The following is a 16,297-nucleotide window of genomic DNA, read 5'->3' on the forward strand; positions in this document are numbered from 1 at the left end:
GTTTGCATAGACAGTTCTAGCCAGATGCCACCGGTCACGATCATTAAGCACCCATTGGCAGTCACTATGCTGTCCACTGTGGGTGGTAATGCATTCTATGACGTATTCCCGGTACATACACAACACTGTGGATCGAGGAATGTTAAATGTCCGCACAACTTCGGACATGGAATGTCTCATCCGTCTGGCGCCCACTATCATGCTTGTTCAAACTCCGATAATTCACATCACCTTGCCATGAGCACTCTGGCCAGTGTTGAACCTCACTCTCAAGATGACACCTCACAACTTACACAGGGGTGGGCATTCCCAAGCCGTCCCCTGAGGTAACACCACTTTATAATCAATTTACATACTGCTAACCCGTGACTTTTGGCATGTCAGAGTATATAAATTTGTCAATATGGGCTGCTTTTGCTTAGTTTCTGTATATGGACTATATGTACTGGGGAGACAATGGTGCATTCTGATATGTTAATAATATTTATTTAATACATTTCTCTATTATTAAAACTATTATGATATGAGACATTTCTTTTCATCTGTCAATCTAGAGATTGTGAAATTACTCATCAAGCGGTCTTACTGTCTATTCCACACCATATCCTGTGATTGAAACCGTCAGACCAGATTTAATAACATCCAAGTGTGCGGCTGATGGTGATTCATTTGAGAATTCAATCTGGTCTGTCAGCTGAAGTCTGATGTATGTATCTGATGCTGCATCTCTTCTTCCAAACCTGCCTCTGCAAGACTTTCTGATCTCTCAGAGAAATTAAAGAGGATGCTGAGCTAAATGTGAGTGGCACCATCACTCTGAGAAATTTGTGTAGGGCCAGGCTGGTGCCAGCTTCCAATAAGAACAGCTGAGGAACACAGTTATAATGAGAAAAGCAATGCAGAAGCAATGGAAGCCTCATTTTATTATGCTAATAATTATGAGATTTAAAATTCAGCACTGTGGACATGCAATGAAAGTCCTGCTTCTATAGTTGCAGGTAAACAATTAAAAGAAAAAAAACACCATATTATGTGATGTGAGAAAGTATTAAATGGATGTAAAAAATTGTTAGAATTCTAAATAAACCTTTTTTTCACAGTAGCCATAAAATGCCATCTGTCTTTCTGCACTACGCATTTCACCTTTATATATATGAATATCTTGCTTTTTTTATTGCGTCACACAATTTTTTGTAATAAAGAAAGCCGCAGTTATGCTGTCCATTGTGTGTAGCTGCACTGTCTGCTGGCTGTCTTTGTAGTAATATATGAATTGATTTCACACCAGGGGCTTCTCAATCCTCCCCTTTTACCCCTCACTGACAACGACAATGACAATTCCCAGCACACTGAAAAATAAAAATTGAGCTGCAAACTTAGAAAACACTTTCATCAAAATGACTACCCCAGCACTACATTTTACGTGCTGCAAATACAGAAAACACAAAAGAAATGTTTCTTGTCAGTCACAAAAGAAATGTTTCTGGGAGACACTCAAAGAGGATGGAGCTATTTGGAATTATAAATATTATTCAGCATAAACATTCACCGGCAAAAGTAAGTTAACATTCATTTGAACAGATAACTAATATCATGGTAATTTAATGGGAATTTTGAATAGCAATACCAAATATGACTGATAACTACTGTAGTTTAGCTATGACATATTAAATAGCTAGCTAGCCAGCCAAGCTAACTATGAACTTACTGGAATGTGAGACTCTGTGGTCTTATTAACTTCTGTCAGTGATTTTTCATCATGGATATTCAATCCCATTTCAGAGTGTTACAGAAACATTTTCACTGTGTTGTGGTTCACTTCCATTGTTTTGTGACTGGCTTTGCAGTGTTTCTGAACTTTTTCTTGTATTTGCAGTGCATTTGTGAAATGTAGCTCAGGTCTAGTCATTTTGATGAAAGTTGTTTTCACTGTAGTTTATTTTTCATTGTATTGTGTATTGAGCCTTATACTCATTGCTCGTTAGCAGCTCAAAACAATATTTCACAATATTTCACACACAGAGTTCCAACAGCATCCTAGTTAATCTGATAACAGAGTTACAGAAAAATAATTTTATATTTTCTAACAGATTATATTAATTAAAATTATGTGAGTTAATTTTCGTTCTGGCAGAATGGCCACTAGAGAGCCTGCAGAGCGAGAGGTTAAAGAATAATTCCATACACCAACCCGGTATACTATCATATGACAAAAGAAATAATATGACAATGAGATTCCTGGAAAACTGTCAAATTACTTAATTTATAAGTTTGATAAGATTTTCAATTCTGAGGTCAATATTTCATTTGCTTTAATTCTACAGAGCTCTAATTATATGTTTGGCTTAAAAATTTCTCGAACAGATCATATTCAATGCACCAAAAATAACAACCCTTATGATTTACAAGCGACTTCAGAAAAATCCCAACTATTCGATGGTAGTTATATACATAGCATAAACCCCATAAACCTCTCCTCCTACTTTACTGATAGGATGTACCCAAATGTTGAGTTTTGACAGCGGTTTCAGTGGTTTTCAAAAGAGACCCTTGAAGGAGACAGAGGGGGGGTCATAGATACGTTTTTTAATTTCAGTGCACTGTTTTGAATTTTTTTCTTTTGATATTGACAAAATTACTACACTCTCACAATCAATACCAAGACTATTATTACCATCTTGGGACAACCGTCATCCAATAAAGACAAAGGGTTTTCTGCCTCTTTGCTTTATAGCTGTCCCAGGAAATTGAAGAAGAACAAAAGACACACACACACACACACACATACACACACAGGAAGAGAAAACAGAAAGAATATTTGCAAACCAACACTCAAATAATTTCACTATTTAGCTTATTTGGTGTATTCAGTTAAGTTTGAAACTAAAAAAAGGAATATAAAAACCATCACCAAGCCTGGTAAACATATAAAATGTATAAATATGTGGGAAGCAGGGCCTTTTAATGATCAACACCTTTTAGAGTGCCTCACAGAATCTAGCAGAATTAGTAACACATAGACTTATACACACACAGACACAAAGCCTTCCATTATCTATGGAAATAACTACATCACTCCATAATGTGAAGTAAATATAGGCTCCGAGTATCCTTTGTGCATCCTCTGTGTGAATTATAGTAGAGTGACACACCTACACTCCAGAGGGAAACTGATAGCCATTCATTGCCTTTGAGAGGTTTTACAAGTGTACATACCACCCGACAGTCACCAAGCATCAAAGCAGGAGAGAGATATTGCATTTGATTTCTTATCTAGGCAATTTTCAGTGGGACCTACTTAGTAGGCCTATGAGTGGGCTGCCATGTTGCCATGGTAATGATGTTCTCTCCTCTGCTCTTCTGCTGAAAGATTTGTGTGTAGAGTGACACCATGTGGAGAAGAAGGGCATGGAAAACCAAAAGCCAATTAAAAGCAGACCTAGGGTCACACTTAAAAAAGATGGTTCTTCAAAGGTTCTTTTGTAAAGAAAATGGTTCTATATAGAATCATCAACAATCAGAGATCTCTTTGCTTGATTAATGGGTTCTTTGCATCGTAAAAGGGTTCTTTAGATCGAAAGAGATGCTGTAGATGGTTCTATATAGAATCTTTTTGAAAAGGGTTCTTCTATTGCAACAAGCTTGGCATTGTTACAGTAGAGGAACCCTTTTTGAAGCTATATAGAACCCTTTTCAATGTAAAGAACTCTTTAATGAAGCAAAGAACCCTTTAATCAGGCAAAGTGTTTTTTGATTGTTCATAGTTCTATATAGAACCCTTTTCTTTGCTAAAGAACCCTTGAAGAACCATATTTTTAAGAGTGCAGGCTTAGCATTGCAAGAATGAGCCTAACTCCTGGTGTTTATGTTCAAACACCTGCTATGTCATCTTTGGCTGGATTCCTCAAAATGTCTGCAGGTTCTATTGTTACCAGTAATAAGCAGGCTGACTATTTTGCCTGAAACCCCAATATTGACTTCACTCATGCATTCATTTTTCCCTTTTTGAACTGTTTTAGGAAACCACTGACTGTAAAAAGTGTGATGTTCATATATCCCTTGCTTTGGGATTGATCTGGGGAAAAATGCTGGAAAATATGGGAAATGGGTTCAAACAAAGTTTAATAAAATATGATATTAGTCTGTAAAACACAGAAATATATAACATTGCTGTGGGAATACATGTGCTATGAATACAATGTGGAAGTCAGCTCAACTCCACATATTCCTTTGATCCAACTCACAAAGGATTATCAGGTGTGCTGGTGTGGAGAAGAGTTGGAACTGTGCATGGCAGCAGGTCTCTATGACTGGAGGTGGACTCCCTATCTATAATGGAGTAAAGTACTGTGTGGACAACATAGACAAAACATAACTTACGTAAGTTATGTAAGAGACAAAGAGAAGCCAGGTTAATTGAGGTACATCAATAAGTTAACTTACTTTAAATATTTTACTTTCATTTGTCAACTTAATAAACAGCTTGTATGTGTACTTGAGCCATTGTATGATAACTAATAATACACACACACACACACACACACACACACACACACACACATACACACACACACACACACACACACACACACACACACACACACACACACACACACACTGTGACTGCACTACCCACTGTGCCACCGTGCCTCGCTAATAAAATAATAGATTTTATATAACTAACTAACAGTTCATAGTGGATAATCATTACCAGCTGTCTTTAATGAATTGACTAAGCTGGGCGGTTAGGTATGTGGCTAAATAACAGGTCATAGCTGTAGTTATAATCATATTAGGAATCCTCACTGGACTATGTCTGCAGTGCTTCTGAAGTTGCTCAATGTGCTTTTTGTATTTGCATGATGCCAATGAATTTACAGTGCATTCATGAAATGTAGCACCTGTGTTGTCATGTTGATGGCCATGATTTCTGCATTTGCATTGTGTCTATGTATTTGAGGTTTGTTTAACGTGCACACGTTGATTTTCTTTTAAGTGAAGTTGAAAGATTTAGATTTTTCATGAGTTTAATTTTTAATAAAAAAAATGCATTTTAGAGCAGGAAGTGAGACTGCATCCCTGTTCCTCATGGCCACATGGTAAGCAGTTAGATTTCATTTTTTTAAGTAAATATGTCCCAAAGTTTGAAAATCAGTACATAATCTTAAGAATTGTCACGACTGAAACACATATTTTCAAAGCTGTGTTTGCTTATTATAAATCAGATAACATTTTTCAGTTCTGCTCAAAATTAGTTAAAATTGTCATCACTGAAACAGCCACTACCAAAACATTTGGCACAGGTTCAGTAGTGTTATGATTGTTTTGGTAGAATGTTTATTCAATCATTTGTTTTAATAAAATTAACATAATGAAGGTATGGAGTCACCCAAAAGCACAGGAAATATTTCTATGGATTTTGGACAATAATAATTTAGTAATTTATATATTGTCACTATCAAAAGACAAAAAACTAAATTTTTGTTTTTCTATGTCAGCTGAGCTGAGCAGCTGCCCCTTAAATTGTGTGAGAATTTTATGGTAAATGGACCAATAGAAATGCTCCAAAATTGCTTAGAATAAAATCTCTTCGCATTAACTTACATTAAAAATAAGGAACTTTTCCCCTTTTTCCTTTAAAGCTGCCATTTTGGAAAAACTTTTTTTTTAAGAATTAGAACTGAAGAGTGGGAATGAGGTCACTAGGTATTTGTAACTTAGCAGCTGCAGTACTTAATCATGTACATTGTATCTGCATTTTACTGAATAATGGTTTTCAATTAATATAGAAAACACTAATGAGAACAGTGCAAAGCAAATAAGATATAAATTTAATTTATAATTAAATCCCACTAATAAACGCACCAGAAGGTTAGCACAACTCTTTTGGCCTATACACTACTCCACAAGGCATGCAGTTCCTTCAAAAAGCTCACTGACCTTTGCTTTCTGTGCATTTATCCCATGACTTTCAAATACATTAAATACGTGTTTAGGGTTCTTACAGAATAAAGTAGTTGTGCGCTGAACTCATGAACTAAATACATTCTTTAGAAATTAATTTCTCATTAATTTAACATTAAAATGTGGAAACAAGCAAACCATAGAGATTCAGCAGCTTTAGAATGTGTCTGTGGCCCTTGTTTACATTTTCCCCGAAACCACGGATCAAAAATGAAGATTCCCAAATTTGTAAGGCAGCCATGTTTGACTTCTCACTGCTGTGATTTGATCTTTTTTCCACCATAAATCTTAACACTGCACAGTTTAGAGCACGGACTGCAGTTTTTAGCCCCGTGTAATGAGCAGTAAAAGTGTTTAATGTGTAAATGTTACTGTTGCCGTTTCGCAGCGAGGCTCTCTAAGGTCACATTCACGGCCATTTCACATTCCGTTACAGTAGGGGGCGCTGATGTATTTTTCTGCCGGTTTTAAAAGACGAAGGAGACGAGTGACTTTTCATCTAGACATGGCGACTCCCTATAACACATGAATTAAAACATGATCGAGCTGTGAATGTCTGTATATGGAAGGTCTGTGAACCCGTGTTATTGAGGATTAGAGATGGCTCATTTTATTTCTCTATTCTGAACACGAATATTGTGTTGTCGACCCAAACAGGGGAGCTAAACAGGTCTAGATCTAACTTATTAGACTAAGTTGAGTTTAGCCGCTTGCTATGCAGCTGTTATTGAGACCGGTGGTCAGTGTCTTTTCGCTCGCTGGCCGCTCTCCTCATCTTAAGATCTGTAGAATAAAGCGGAGAACTCAGGGGTCCACACAGCCCTTCACTCTGATCAGACACAGATGGATGAAAACGGGCTGTCTGTCCACTGACTGTGCGAGACAGTACAGCTCAACCGCTCAGAAGGTAAATAATGTTCTCAGTAAAGGAAAATAATCACTAAATTATATATGATGCATAATTAAATGATTCTGCCTAATGTTTCCTGAGCAGTAAGTTAGACGTACCTCCCTGCTGGGGGAAAAAAAAACCTGACCAACCTGAATGGGTGCTGGGTGACCAGCATCCAAAACACATGTGCAGGTTTTGCTGGTGAACGGCAAGTTAACTTCTACTGCTGGTTGACCAGCATACCAGAATCCAAAACACAACATGTGCTGGTTTTGCTGGTGACCAGCCATGCTGATCTATGCTGGTTTTTGTACCAGGGCTGTTATTAACCATAACAGGGCGTAAGCTAGCTAGATAGAAAACAACAGGGCTATGAAATAATATTCAATAAAATATCCTGAAATAATGAAAAATAACGCTGTTAATACAGATAAAGTGTAATAAATATGTAGTAAAATCATCTGAGATCACAAAGCACTTATTTTTGATGATTTTCTTTCTTTCAGCAACAGATTGACATGTCAGAATTTCCTGTGGACAGAATAAGAAATTTCAGCATCATCGCTCATATTGACCATGGAAAAAGCACGCTGGCTGACAGACTGTTGGAGATGACAGGTGTTTTATGTCCCCAATCTTTCTTAGCCACTGTACAATCCTAGTCTGAAGGTCTGTGTGGTTAACTTTGCATTATGATCCTTTGCCCTTTATTTTATGCAGGTGCCATTGCAAAGACTGAGCGTAATAAGCAGGTGTTGGATAAGCTCCAGGTGGAGAGAGAGAGAGGAATCACTGTAAAGGCCCAGACTGCCTCTCTGTTCTATCAGCATGAAGGACAGACTTACTTACTCAACCTCATCGACACACCGGTCAGCAGAGGAGGGGGGAAAAAATCACTGTTCGCGTTAATCGTATAGTTAAAGGGAAATTTGCATAGATTTTTTAAACAATTCTGCATAATTAAATCAGTAAGATGTAAACAAAATCATTGAAAGATGTAAACAAAGTCCAGCACAAACCAGCTCTCTGATGTGAAGTGCGATCAAAAGAAACTTGCGGAGTTAAAATTTTTCAAATTGTTGTGGCGATAGGAACCAGACGTCTGCAGCATTTATTTCCTCTAAAGCTAGCTCATAGAAAGTTATCAGATGAAATGGCTACAAATCTATTGCCTGATGTCCTGATTACATTGTTTTACGATTGTTTTTTGCTCTTCCCAGATTTACCACTATTTCACCATCATATTTACAAATAAACACTCAGCAGACACGCGTAGGTTCACTGGTTGTTCTGGATAGTACAAAAATGGCTATATTTGCTTTGTAGACATCACAACCTCTGGTTCCTAATACCACTATTATGAAGCAAATACGTGTTTGATACTCTGATTGACTTTGTTGACATCTCAGTGATTGAATGATGCAGTTATGAAAAATCAGTGTAATTTCCCTTTAAAATTGTAAATAGTATAGTTTAAATTAAAATGAATGAATGACTGTTTTCCCTTATTGTTAACTGTCAAAATCAGAGCAAATAATAAAACACTTATATTAGTTTTGTGTATTTGTCAAGTATTTATGCTTTTAAGCTTAAAAATGTTTCAGATCTGCATGAACCCTGCTTAAAGTCTTCAACCCTGAGGTCTTCTGTTTTTTCTGTGTTTAGGGTCATGTTGACTTCAGCTATGAGGTGTCACGCTCCATATCGGCCTGCCAGGGAGTTCTGCTCATAGTTGATGCAAATCAGGTAGAACTGTTTTTCAACCCATCAAAGGAATACTTCAAATACCTAAAAATGTGAATGTTGGTAATAATAAATAAAGGCTGCAAAAATAGAGACATCTTATGATTGATTGATGCTAAGTTGCTAACAGATCCTGACTTGCTTTATTCACCATTAGCCTTGTTAGCATTTTCAAGTGAAATTTTCATTTTAAGAGAATTAACAACACCGGCCTGAAAAGCATTCTTTCAGTGCTAGAAGCTGCTTATGGGCATTTTTATACATATTTTATACAATCTTATAACACAATATTTCTTACAAACAATATAGATATAACACTAATATACATGCTGAATCACACTAAAAATGTGAAAATAAATGCAGTAGAATATTTGCATTACTTTGTGCATTGTGACTTGTGTTATATGTTTATCTGTAACCCTTAAAGGGAATACAAGCACAAACTGTGGCCAACTTCTACTTGGCTTTTGAAGCTCAGCTCACCATCATACCTGTTATAAATAAGGTAAGCACATAAATTCAAATTAAAAACTTAAAATAATTTATTCTTCAATAGACAGTTCAGGTTACATAAACAAATTCTTTGACTTTGCTATCAGATTGATTTGAAAAATGCAGATCCTGACAGAGTGGAGAAGCAAATTGAAAAGATCTTTGATATTCCAAAGGAGGAGTGTATCAGGGTGAGTACGAGTTGAAGTGAAAAATGTTGTTTTACTATATGAAATACAATGCACTTAGTTTATTTACAACACATCTGTACAGGTGTGTTGCTAGCATTGGCACTGTGGCATCAGTTGTAATGCCAAGGCATTGTAAATGATATACTCAACAAACTTGTGTAGTTACTGTTTAGTTATGACTTTTGGAAATCTTTGTCTTTAGATTTCGGCAAAACTCGGAACAAATGTGGATCAAGTTCTTCAAGAGGTGGTGAAGAGGATACCTCCGTGAGTTTACACCTGATGTTTTTGGAGCCTCTTTTTATGAATGTGCTCTACGTAGTCTCTAATATCTCTCTGTGTTTTTGGAATTGACTGTTTAGTCCCACGGCCAAAGTTGAAGAACCATTTAAAGCTCTGGTCTTTGACTCCACTTTCGACCACTATAGAGGAGTGGTAGCCAATATCGCCGTATTTGGAGGACAGGTCTCTAAGGGAGACAGAATCGTCTCAGCACACATGGGAAAGACGTATGAGGTCAATGAACTGGGAATCCTGAGACCAGATGAACACCCCACAGAGAGACTGTAAGAAGCCCTGCTACATCTGCAGCAGTGGTCACTAACCCTGGCCCTGGAGATCTACCTGCCTGCAGAGTCTAGTTCCAACCACAGCCAACCACAGCTGCTCCAGCTAATTAACTTCTTCAGAAGTCCTTGATTGTCTCAGAATCAGGACTGTTAGGTGAGGAGGCAGCAGGTTGGAATTAAACTCTGTGGGGAAAATAGAACTTCAGGAGGAGGGTTGATGACCCCTGATGTATGGCTTAGTTTAGGCAAACCTAATACTAATGTGTTAGTTATATTTTGGAGTATAAAAATATTTTAGTCAGTTGAACCAGTCTTTCTGTTTGATTAATGTGAGAATCTGGGGAGGAAATTAAAGTGGTAGTTTGCAAGATTCAAGGTTTTTGTCAGAAAAATCCCTATTCTTCATAAATAAATATGATATACCTGTACAGAAATTACCATAAAGTTCGAACTTTCTTTGTGCCCTAACTCTGAGTTTTGATCTCAGCTACGCGGGACAGGTGGGCTATGTGATAGCCGGAATGAAGGAGGTGAAGGAAGCTCAGATTGGAGACACCCTGTATCTCCATAAGCAGCCAGTAGAGGCGCTGCCGGGCTTCAAACCTGCTAAATCCATGGTGTTTGCAGGTATATTTACTTGAAATACAACAGATTATGTTGTCTTTTTCTGGATTATTGAATTACATACAATTGTATGCAAAAGTTTTGGCACCCTGGTCAAATTACATGTTTTATTGATTTTCTAAGTGAAAATAAGTTAACACATCCTCTACAGAGAACACATTTCTGCATGTTTTAATGCACAAGTACTATTTATTTGCTGAATTTAACATATTGGGGGAAAAATAAAACACAAAATGTGGCCTGTGCGAAAGTTACATTTTATATTTTATGTTTTATTTTTTTAAATATGTTAAACTCTAAAAAGAAATTGTACACTAAAATCCCATATTGGCCAGGGGTGTTAAAACCTTAAGTGTTTTAATACCTTTGCATACAACTGTAGCATTCTCCATACATACTCATGGAATTACATAGAGTAAGTGCTCCATCAATTCTAAGTGACTTGAAAATTTGTTGTTTTCTTTCTCTTGATGAGGCCTGCCTTGTCAGTGATAATGTGATTAGAGTTTTGTGTTATAAATGCAAACTATGACAAATTATGGTGTCTTTTAGTGCCTACACAAAATGACTAAACATCTTCAAAAAAGCAGCCACATCCAGTGCGTCATGAAGTACTAGAGGACCAAGCCACTGTTCCAAATGAATGGCAGTAAATTTGTCATGTTGTAGGTATCTATCCAATGGATCAGTCAGAGTACACAACACTGCGTAGTGCCGTGGAGAAGCTGACTCTGAATGACTCCAGTGTGACTGTGCAGAGAGACAGCAGCCTGGCCCTGGGGGCTGGGTGGAGGTCAGAATCAAATGCATGTAGTCACACCACCCCTACTGATGTTACAGCAGATCTGTTTATCTGTGACATGATCATATTCTCACACAGATGCTTATTCTCTTTCACATTTACTTAGATTGGGATTTCTGGGTTTATTGCATATGGAGGTGTTTAACCAGCGTTTGGAGCAGGAGTATAACGCCTCTGTTATAGTAACAGCTCCAACAGTGCCATACAAAGCTGTTCTGTCCTCCCCCAAACTCATAAAGGTATGATTTGTACTCTTTTATACTCTTTTAAACCTCAAAAGCTGAAAGCTGTTAGGTTTTCATTTTGATATACTGTTGATGTGTGTATGTAATTACATATTTAATCCATAATCACACAGCTAGCTACATTTACAGTAATTTACGTTCTGTATTGACAGCTTTGGATCTGTGCTTTTTTCTATTTGTTTATGTTAAATGACAAAAAAATGTATGTAAAGTATAATTTTTTTTTCACAAAACAATTGAAAGTTTAGAATCCGAATGCCAGCAAAATTTTGCAGCTTGTTTGAATGAGCTATAAGTCAGTAATGTAAGATAATTAATATTAAATTGCACCAATAAATTGCTTTTAATATCTCCAGTAATAAGAGCAACTTCTAATGGTTAATGTCCTTTAAATGTTATTCATACTGAAATACATAACAGAAGATACAACCTCTTAAATAGGGGTGGGCAGCATGGCAAAAATGTCATATCACAATATTTAAGACGTTTTCATGGTACACTGTAAGTATCACAGTGTTTTGACACACAGACCCAATGTACCTGTAGTGTCACATTAAAAAAACAGCCTTCCAAAACTCTGAGTACAATGATTTTAGTCCAACATTTCACATACTGTTCTGCGCTAAAACCAATTAAACAGGACTATTTATGCTCTTTTCTAGTGAAAAAGTTGTTCAGTGTTTTTTGTATGGGCGATATCCAGGATATGCTCAGAAAAGCATTGTCAAGATAATGAAATTTATCTCGATAACAATAAAACATTGTCATATTGCCAACCTCATAAGGGGAATGTTTTGGGTATAGTATCTACAAACATATGTCAGAATATTTTGAGGATGGCAGGACATACAGATTCTCTGTTTGAGCCACTGATCATGTTACTGTGCTGTGCAGGAGTATGGGGAGGAGGTGGTGACCATTGTAAACCCAGCCCAATTCCCAGACAAGTCTCAGGTGGTGGAATACCTGGAGCCAATGGTGACGGGAACTATTATCACCCCTGACGATTTCACCGGAAAGATCATGAGCCTCTGTCTGGTGAGATTTTAAAACTCTTTGAAAATTCTCTTTTATACTTTTGTAAACTTTAATGCCTTCCTTAGCAATTCAAAGCTGTCTTGTCCTCCACCAAACTCATAAAGATATAATTTGTATTTGTTCTTTTATACTCTTTATACCAACAGTTTAATTGTTGAGCAAAATAGGACAAAGAACCGTGACACTTTGTAGGTAACGATGATTCTTTTTCCATAAGAAGAAGAGTCTGTAGTTTGTCTTCTGCTGAAGTTGTGTTCAAATCGATACTCATTCTATTGAGTGATTATCCTCTGACTCCAGTGCCTCTCTTCTAATTGCTTTTAAATTCAGGACTAATTTGCCTCTGACAAAGAGTAGTGAACTTTCAGCTACCATAACACAATTTAATGCTTCTGTTCAGAGCCGCAGAGCCATTCAGAAGAACATGGTTTACATTGATGACCATCGAGTGATGATGAAGTATCTGTTCCCTCTAAATGAGATTGTGGTGGATTTTTATGACCAACTTAAATCCATGTCCTCAGGATATGCGAGGTAATATTACTGATAAGCTTTGGTACAGTTTTTCAGTAAGTCTTCTGAGAATTGAACCATCACTTAAGTCTGATTCAGCATTTTGACACTATAGTGCAATTTTCTTCTTCAGCTTTGACTATGAGGATGCTGGCTATGAACCAGCTGAACTCATTAAGATTGATTTCCTGCTGAATGGGAAACCAGTGGAAGAGCTCACCACTATTGTTCACAAGTAAGTTTAGCAAGATGCAAATGCATGACTGGTGATCTGAGTAACCAACATCCAGTTGCACTTGGCAGCACTTTATATGGTTTCATGAGAGTCTTTTGCTGTGTTGCTGCTCCCAGAGACCGAGCATATAGCATGGGGAAAGCCATGTGTGAGAGGCTGAAGGACTCCATTCCTAGACAGATGTTTGAAATTGCTGTGCAAGCAGCTATTGGGAGCAAAGTCATCGCCAGAGAAACGTGAGTATTATTGCCCATGTCTTAACATGGGCTGTATTTAAATGCTTATTGTCCTAAAGTTTGGTTTGAAGTATTTATTTATTTCTGTGTCTTTCCTCAGGATCAAAGCATACAGAAAGAATGTTCTTGCAAAATGTGTAAGTGTCTTTCTGTTACTTGTTTATCATACTTTTGTTTCCAATTTTATTGATATACAATACTGTGCAAAAGACCACTTTTTTGTTTATTTAATTTCCAATCAAAGTGGACTTTCGGTATAAGTTATGCACTTTTTATTTAACATATTACACAGAACACTCCAAAAATAAAAATGATATCTAGTTTTTCAGTATTTCCTGTTTACATTCTTTTCTGAGAGTTTGAGAAGCTGATTAAATTTTCTGCTTCTCACAATTCAAGTAATGCCAGTTACAGGTTTAGAGTCACTGGTGCATAAAACTTAACAGCTACAGCTACACATAGCGTTGAGTTGTCTTCTCATGGTGAAAGGATGGACAGAAAGACCTGTGGATTTTTTTGTATCTTAAGCTAAAGTAGAGTTTTATTTTCTCCTCTCTCTTAAAGATGAAAGCTTTACTGTTTATTTGATGGTGACAGTTTTGGTGGTCTGCCACGTCTTGCATGGTTGTTAGGAGTCACATTTTCTCTATCTTTTAATAATTTTTTGCACTCCAATTTTGAAAACTCCTGTTTTTTCACTTGTTTTCTTTTGACTTTCCTCTTCCCTAGACAAGGAATTATCGGTTGTTATATCTAATGTCCTCAGAAACATATCCTTTAGCCATTTTAGATGCACAAGAGAAAGAAATCTGTGAGGCAGCTAATGCATGTTTGGATAGTTGCCTGTGTGAATGTTAGTGTCTCTTTGAAGGGGAACTTCAGAGACTCCCTTGGGAACAGCTTTTGTTGGGAGGGCACAGCTGTAACTGGTTTTAAGATTTAAAAGATGGACGGGTTAAAGTGGCAGTAGAGTGCACAAAAGTAGAGAGTGGACAAATTAAATAAAGATGGGTATGATATACTTAGAGTTGGAGGCTTTAGTGTAATTTTCTTTTAAATTCATGTTTTCTGCTTTTTATTTTGATGCTGAAAAATGAACTTGTATTTATGTTTTCATTGTTTTGGCTGCGAAATACAAGGGCCATCTCTGACTTTTACACAGTACTATACTTATTTGACTGTTGTATAGTTATTTATTCTGCTGTTTCCAACAGTATGGAGGAGATATCACTCGAAAAATGAAACTGTTGAAGAAGCAAGCTGAGGGCAAGAAGAAAATGAGGCGCATCGGCAATGTGGAGGTCCCAAAAGATGCTTTCATTAACGTACTGAAAAGGAAGTAGAAGTTACATTGCATCGAGTTTTAACAGAGCCTGCTAATATATTTATCTCTTAGCTGTGGAAATGAGTGATGGACACCTTGAAATATGAATTATGTGTTTGTTTTAAAACGCTGCTACTGACTTGTATAATTAAGAATAGACTTAAATTATGTAACGACTATTTGAGGAGTATTTTACTACATCATGTTTCCAGTGGTTTTCCCTGCTCCTAACACACGATCCAACCAGTCAGTTCATTAGCACATTACAGAAGGAAAACACCAATGTGCACAGGATAGCATTTCAGGTTGACCAGGGTTGGGGATCAGTGTATTAAATAATTGGGTAACACTTTCTTTTACAGTCCCTCACTGTCTACATGTAGACTGGGTAAGTATCAACTCCAAAGCACTAGGTAGTTATTATGGGTTAAAATGGTTACTGGGTGCTTAACATTTACTTTTCTGCTTAAACGTGTGACATTTGACTTTGTTTGTGCTTCCCACCCTGTTACTACAAATAATTATCTAATACACAGAGACCTCACTATGTCCATTTTCAGCTTAATAGCTACTTACACAACAAATGCAAGTGAAATCATCTTAATCAGTCATCAATATCAAATATTTGTCATAATGAGATTGTTGTGAAAATAGAATAAGATTTAACTTATATTTACTTACTTTATTTCATTTTATCTAGTGCAGTTGTCTTATTCTATCTAATTTTTTCTTGTTTTAAGTGATCTTTATTACAGTTGTATGTAATAGGTTTGAACAGCCCCAGTCAAATTATGTTTGGCTGATTTTCTAAGTGAAAATAACAAGTTATCACATCTTTTACAGGGAACACACTCAAATATGGCATTTTTGTGCTAATTGTACTGTACAATTTCAGTTTATTTTCTGAGTTTAAAATATTGAACATGAAATATAAAATGTGCCATATATATAAATTTAAATAAAATAATTTAAATTATATTTAAATTAAATATAATTCTTAAAGCAGATGTGCAGTTATGTTATCTGTAGAGGATGTGTCAACATTTTCACTATTACCAAAACATACATTGACAATGGGTACCCAAACTTTTGCATATGATTGCATTTGCCAGTAGAATAAGATAATTGCTTAGATGTTTTCACTTGCCAAGGTGTTTTTTTTTTTTTGGTAGTGTATGCACTTTTGTGTAATTTAGTTAGACTGACTGCTTAATGCTATTATTTTACTCAACATAGTTACACAGTACTTTGGGGTTTGTATCTCAAACTTACCCATTTAATACAAAGAACCTGGTTGGTGTTTCCCTGTAATATAAATTTAACTGTCTTGGAACGTACTTTACACCATATTCTTTTAAAGTTAATACCTAGAACTTGGAGGACTGTAAAGGAAAGCATACAGTGATTGTACATAACTCCAGTACTTGAC

At 36.5% G+C, this 16,297-nt stretch overlaps 1 protein-coding gene across 1 annotated transcript; it reads left to right on the forward strand.

Moving 5' to 3' along the window:
* Positions 1-6,457: 6,457 nt before the first annotated feature.
* On the forward strand, positions 6,458-15,047 carry guf1 (GUF1 homolog, GTPase). The gene is made up of 17 exons (XM_036567832.1): positions 6,458-6,871; positions 7,363-7,474; positions 7,577-7,725; positions 8,522-8,602; positions 9,027-9,104; positions 9,199-9,282; positions 9,485-9,549; positions 9,645-9,848; positions 10,339-10,478; positions 11,145-11,268; positions 11,384-11,516; positions 12,417-12,560; positions 12,961-13,094; positions 13,207-13,308; positions 13,425-13,544; positions 13,645-13,681; positions 14,759-15,047. The coding sequence occupies exons 1-17, from the start codon at positions 6,680-6,682 to the stop codon at positions 14,885-14,887; spliced, it is 2,028 nt and encodes a 675-aa protein (XP_036423725.1). The 5' UTR covers positions 6,458-6,679; the 3' UTR covers positions 14,888-15,047.
* Positions 15,048-16,297: the final 1,250 nt, after the last annotated feature.

This window comes from Colossoma macropomum, unplaced genomic scaffold (assembly GCF_904425465.1).
Source record: "Colossoma macropomum unplaced genomic scaffold, Colossoma_macropomum, whole genome shotgun sequence".
NCBI lineage: Eukaryota > Metazoa > Chordata > Actinopteri > Characiformes > Serrasalmidae > Colossoma > Colossoma macropomum.

Coding starts and splice junctions, on each gene's coding strand:
- guf1 (XM_036567832.1), top strand. CDS start 6,680: ATGCAGCTGTTATTGAGACCGGTGGTCAGTGTCTTTTCGCTCGCTGGC. Junction 7,726..8,521: donor TCAACCTCATCGACACACCG/GTCAGCAGAGGA, acceptor TTCTGTGTTTAG/GGTCATGTTGACTTCAGCTA. Junction 8,603..9,026: donor TCATAGTTGATGCAAATCAG/GTAGAACTGTTT, acceptor TAACCCTTAAAG/GGAATACAAGCACAAACTGT.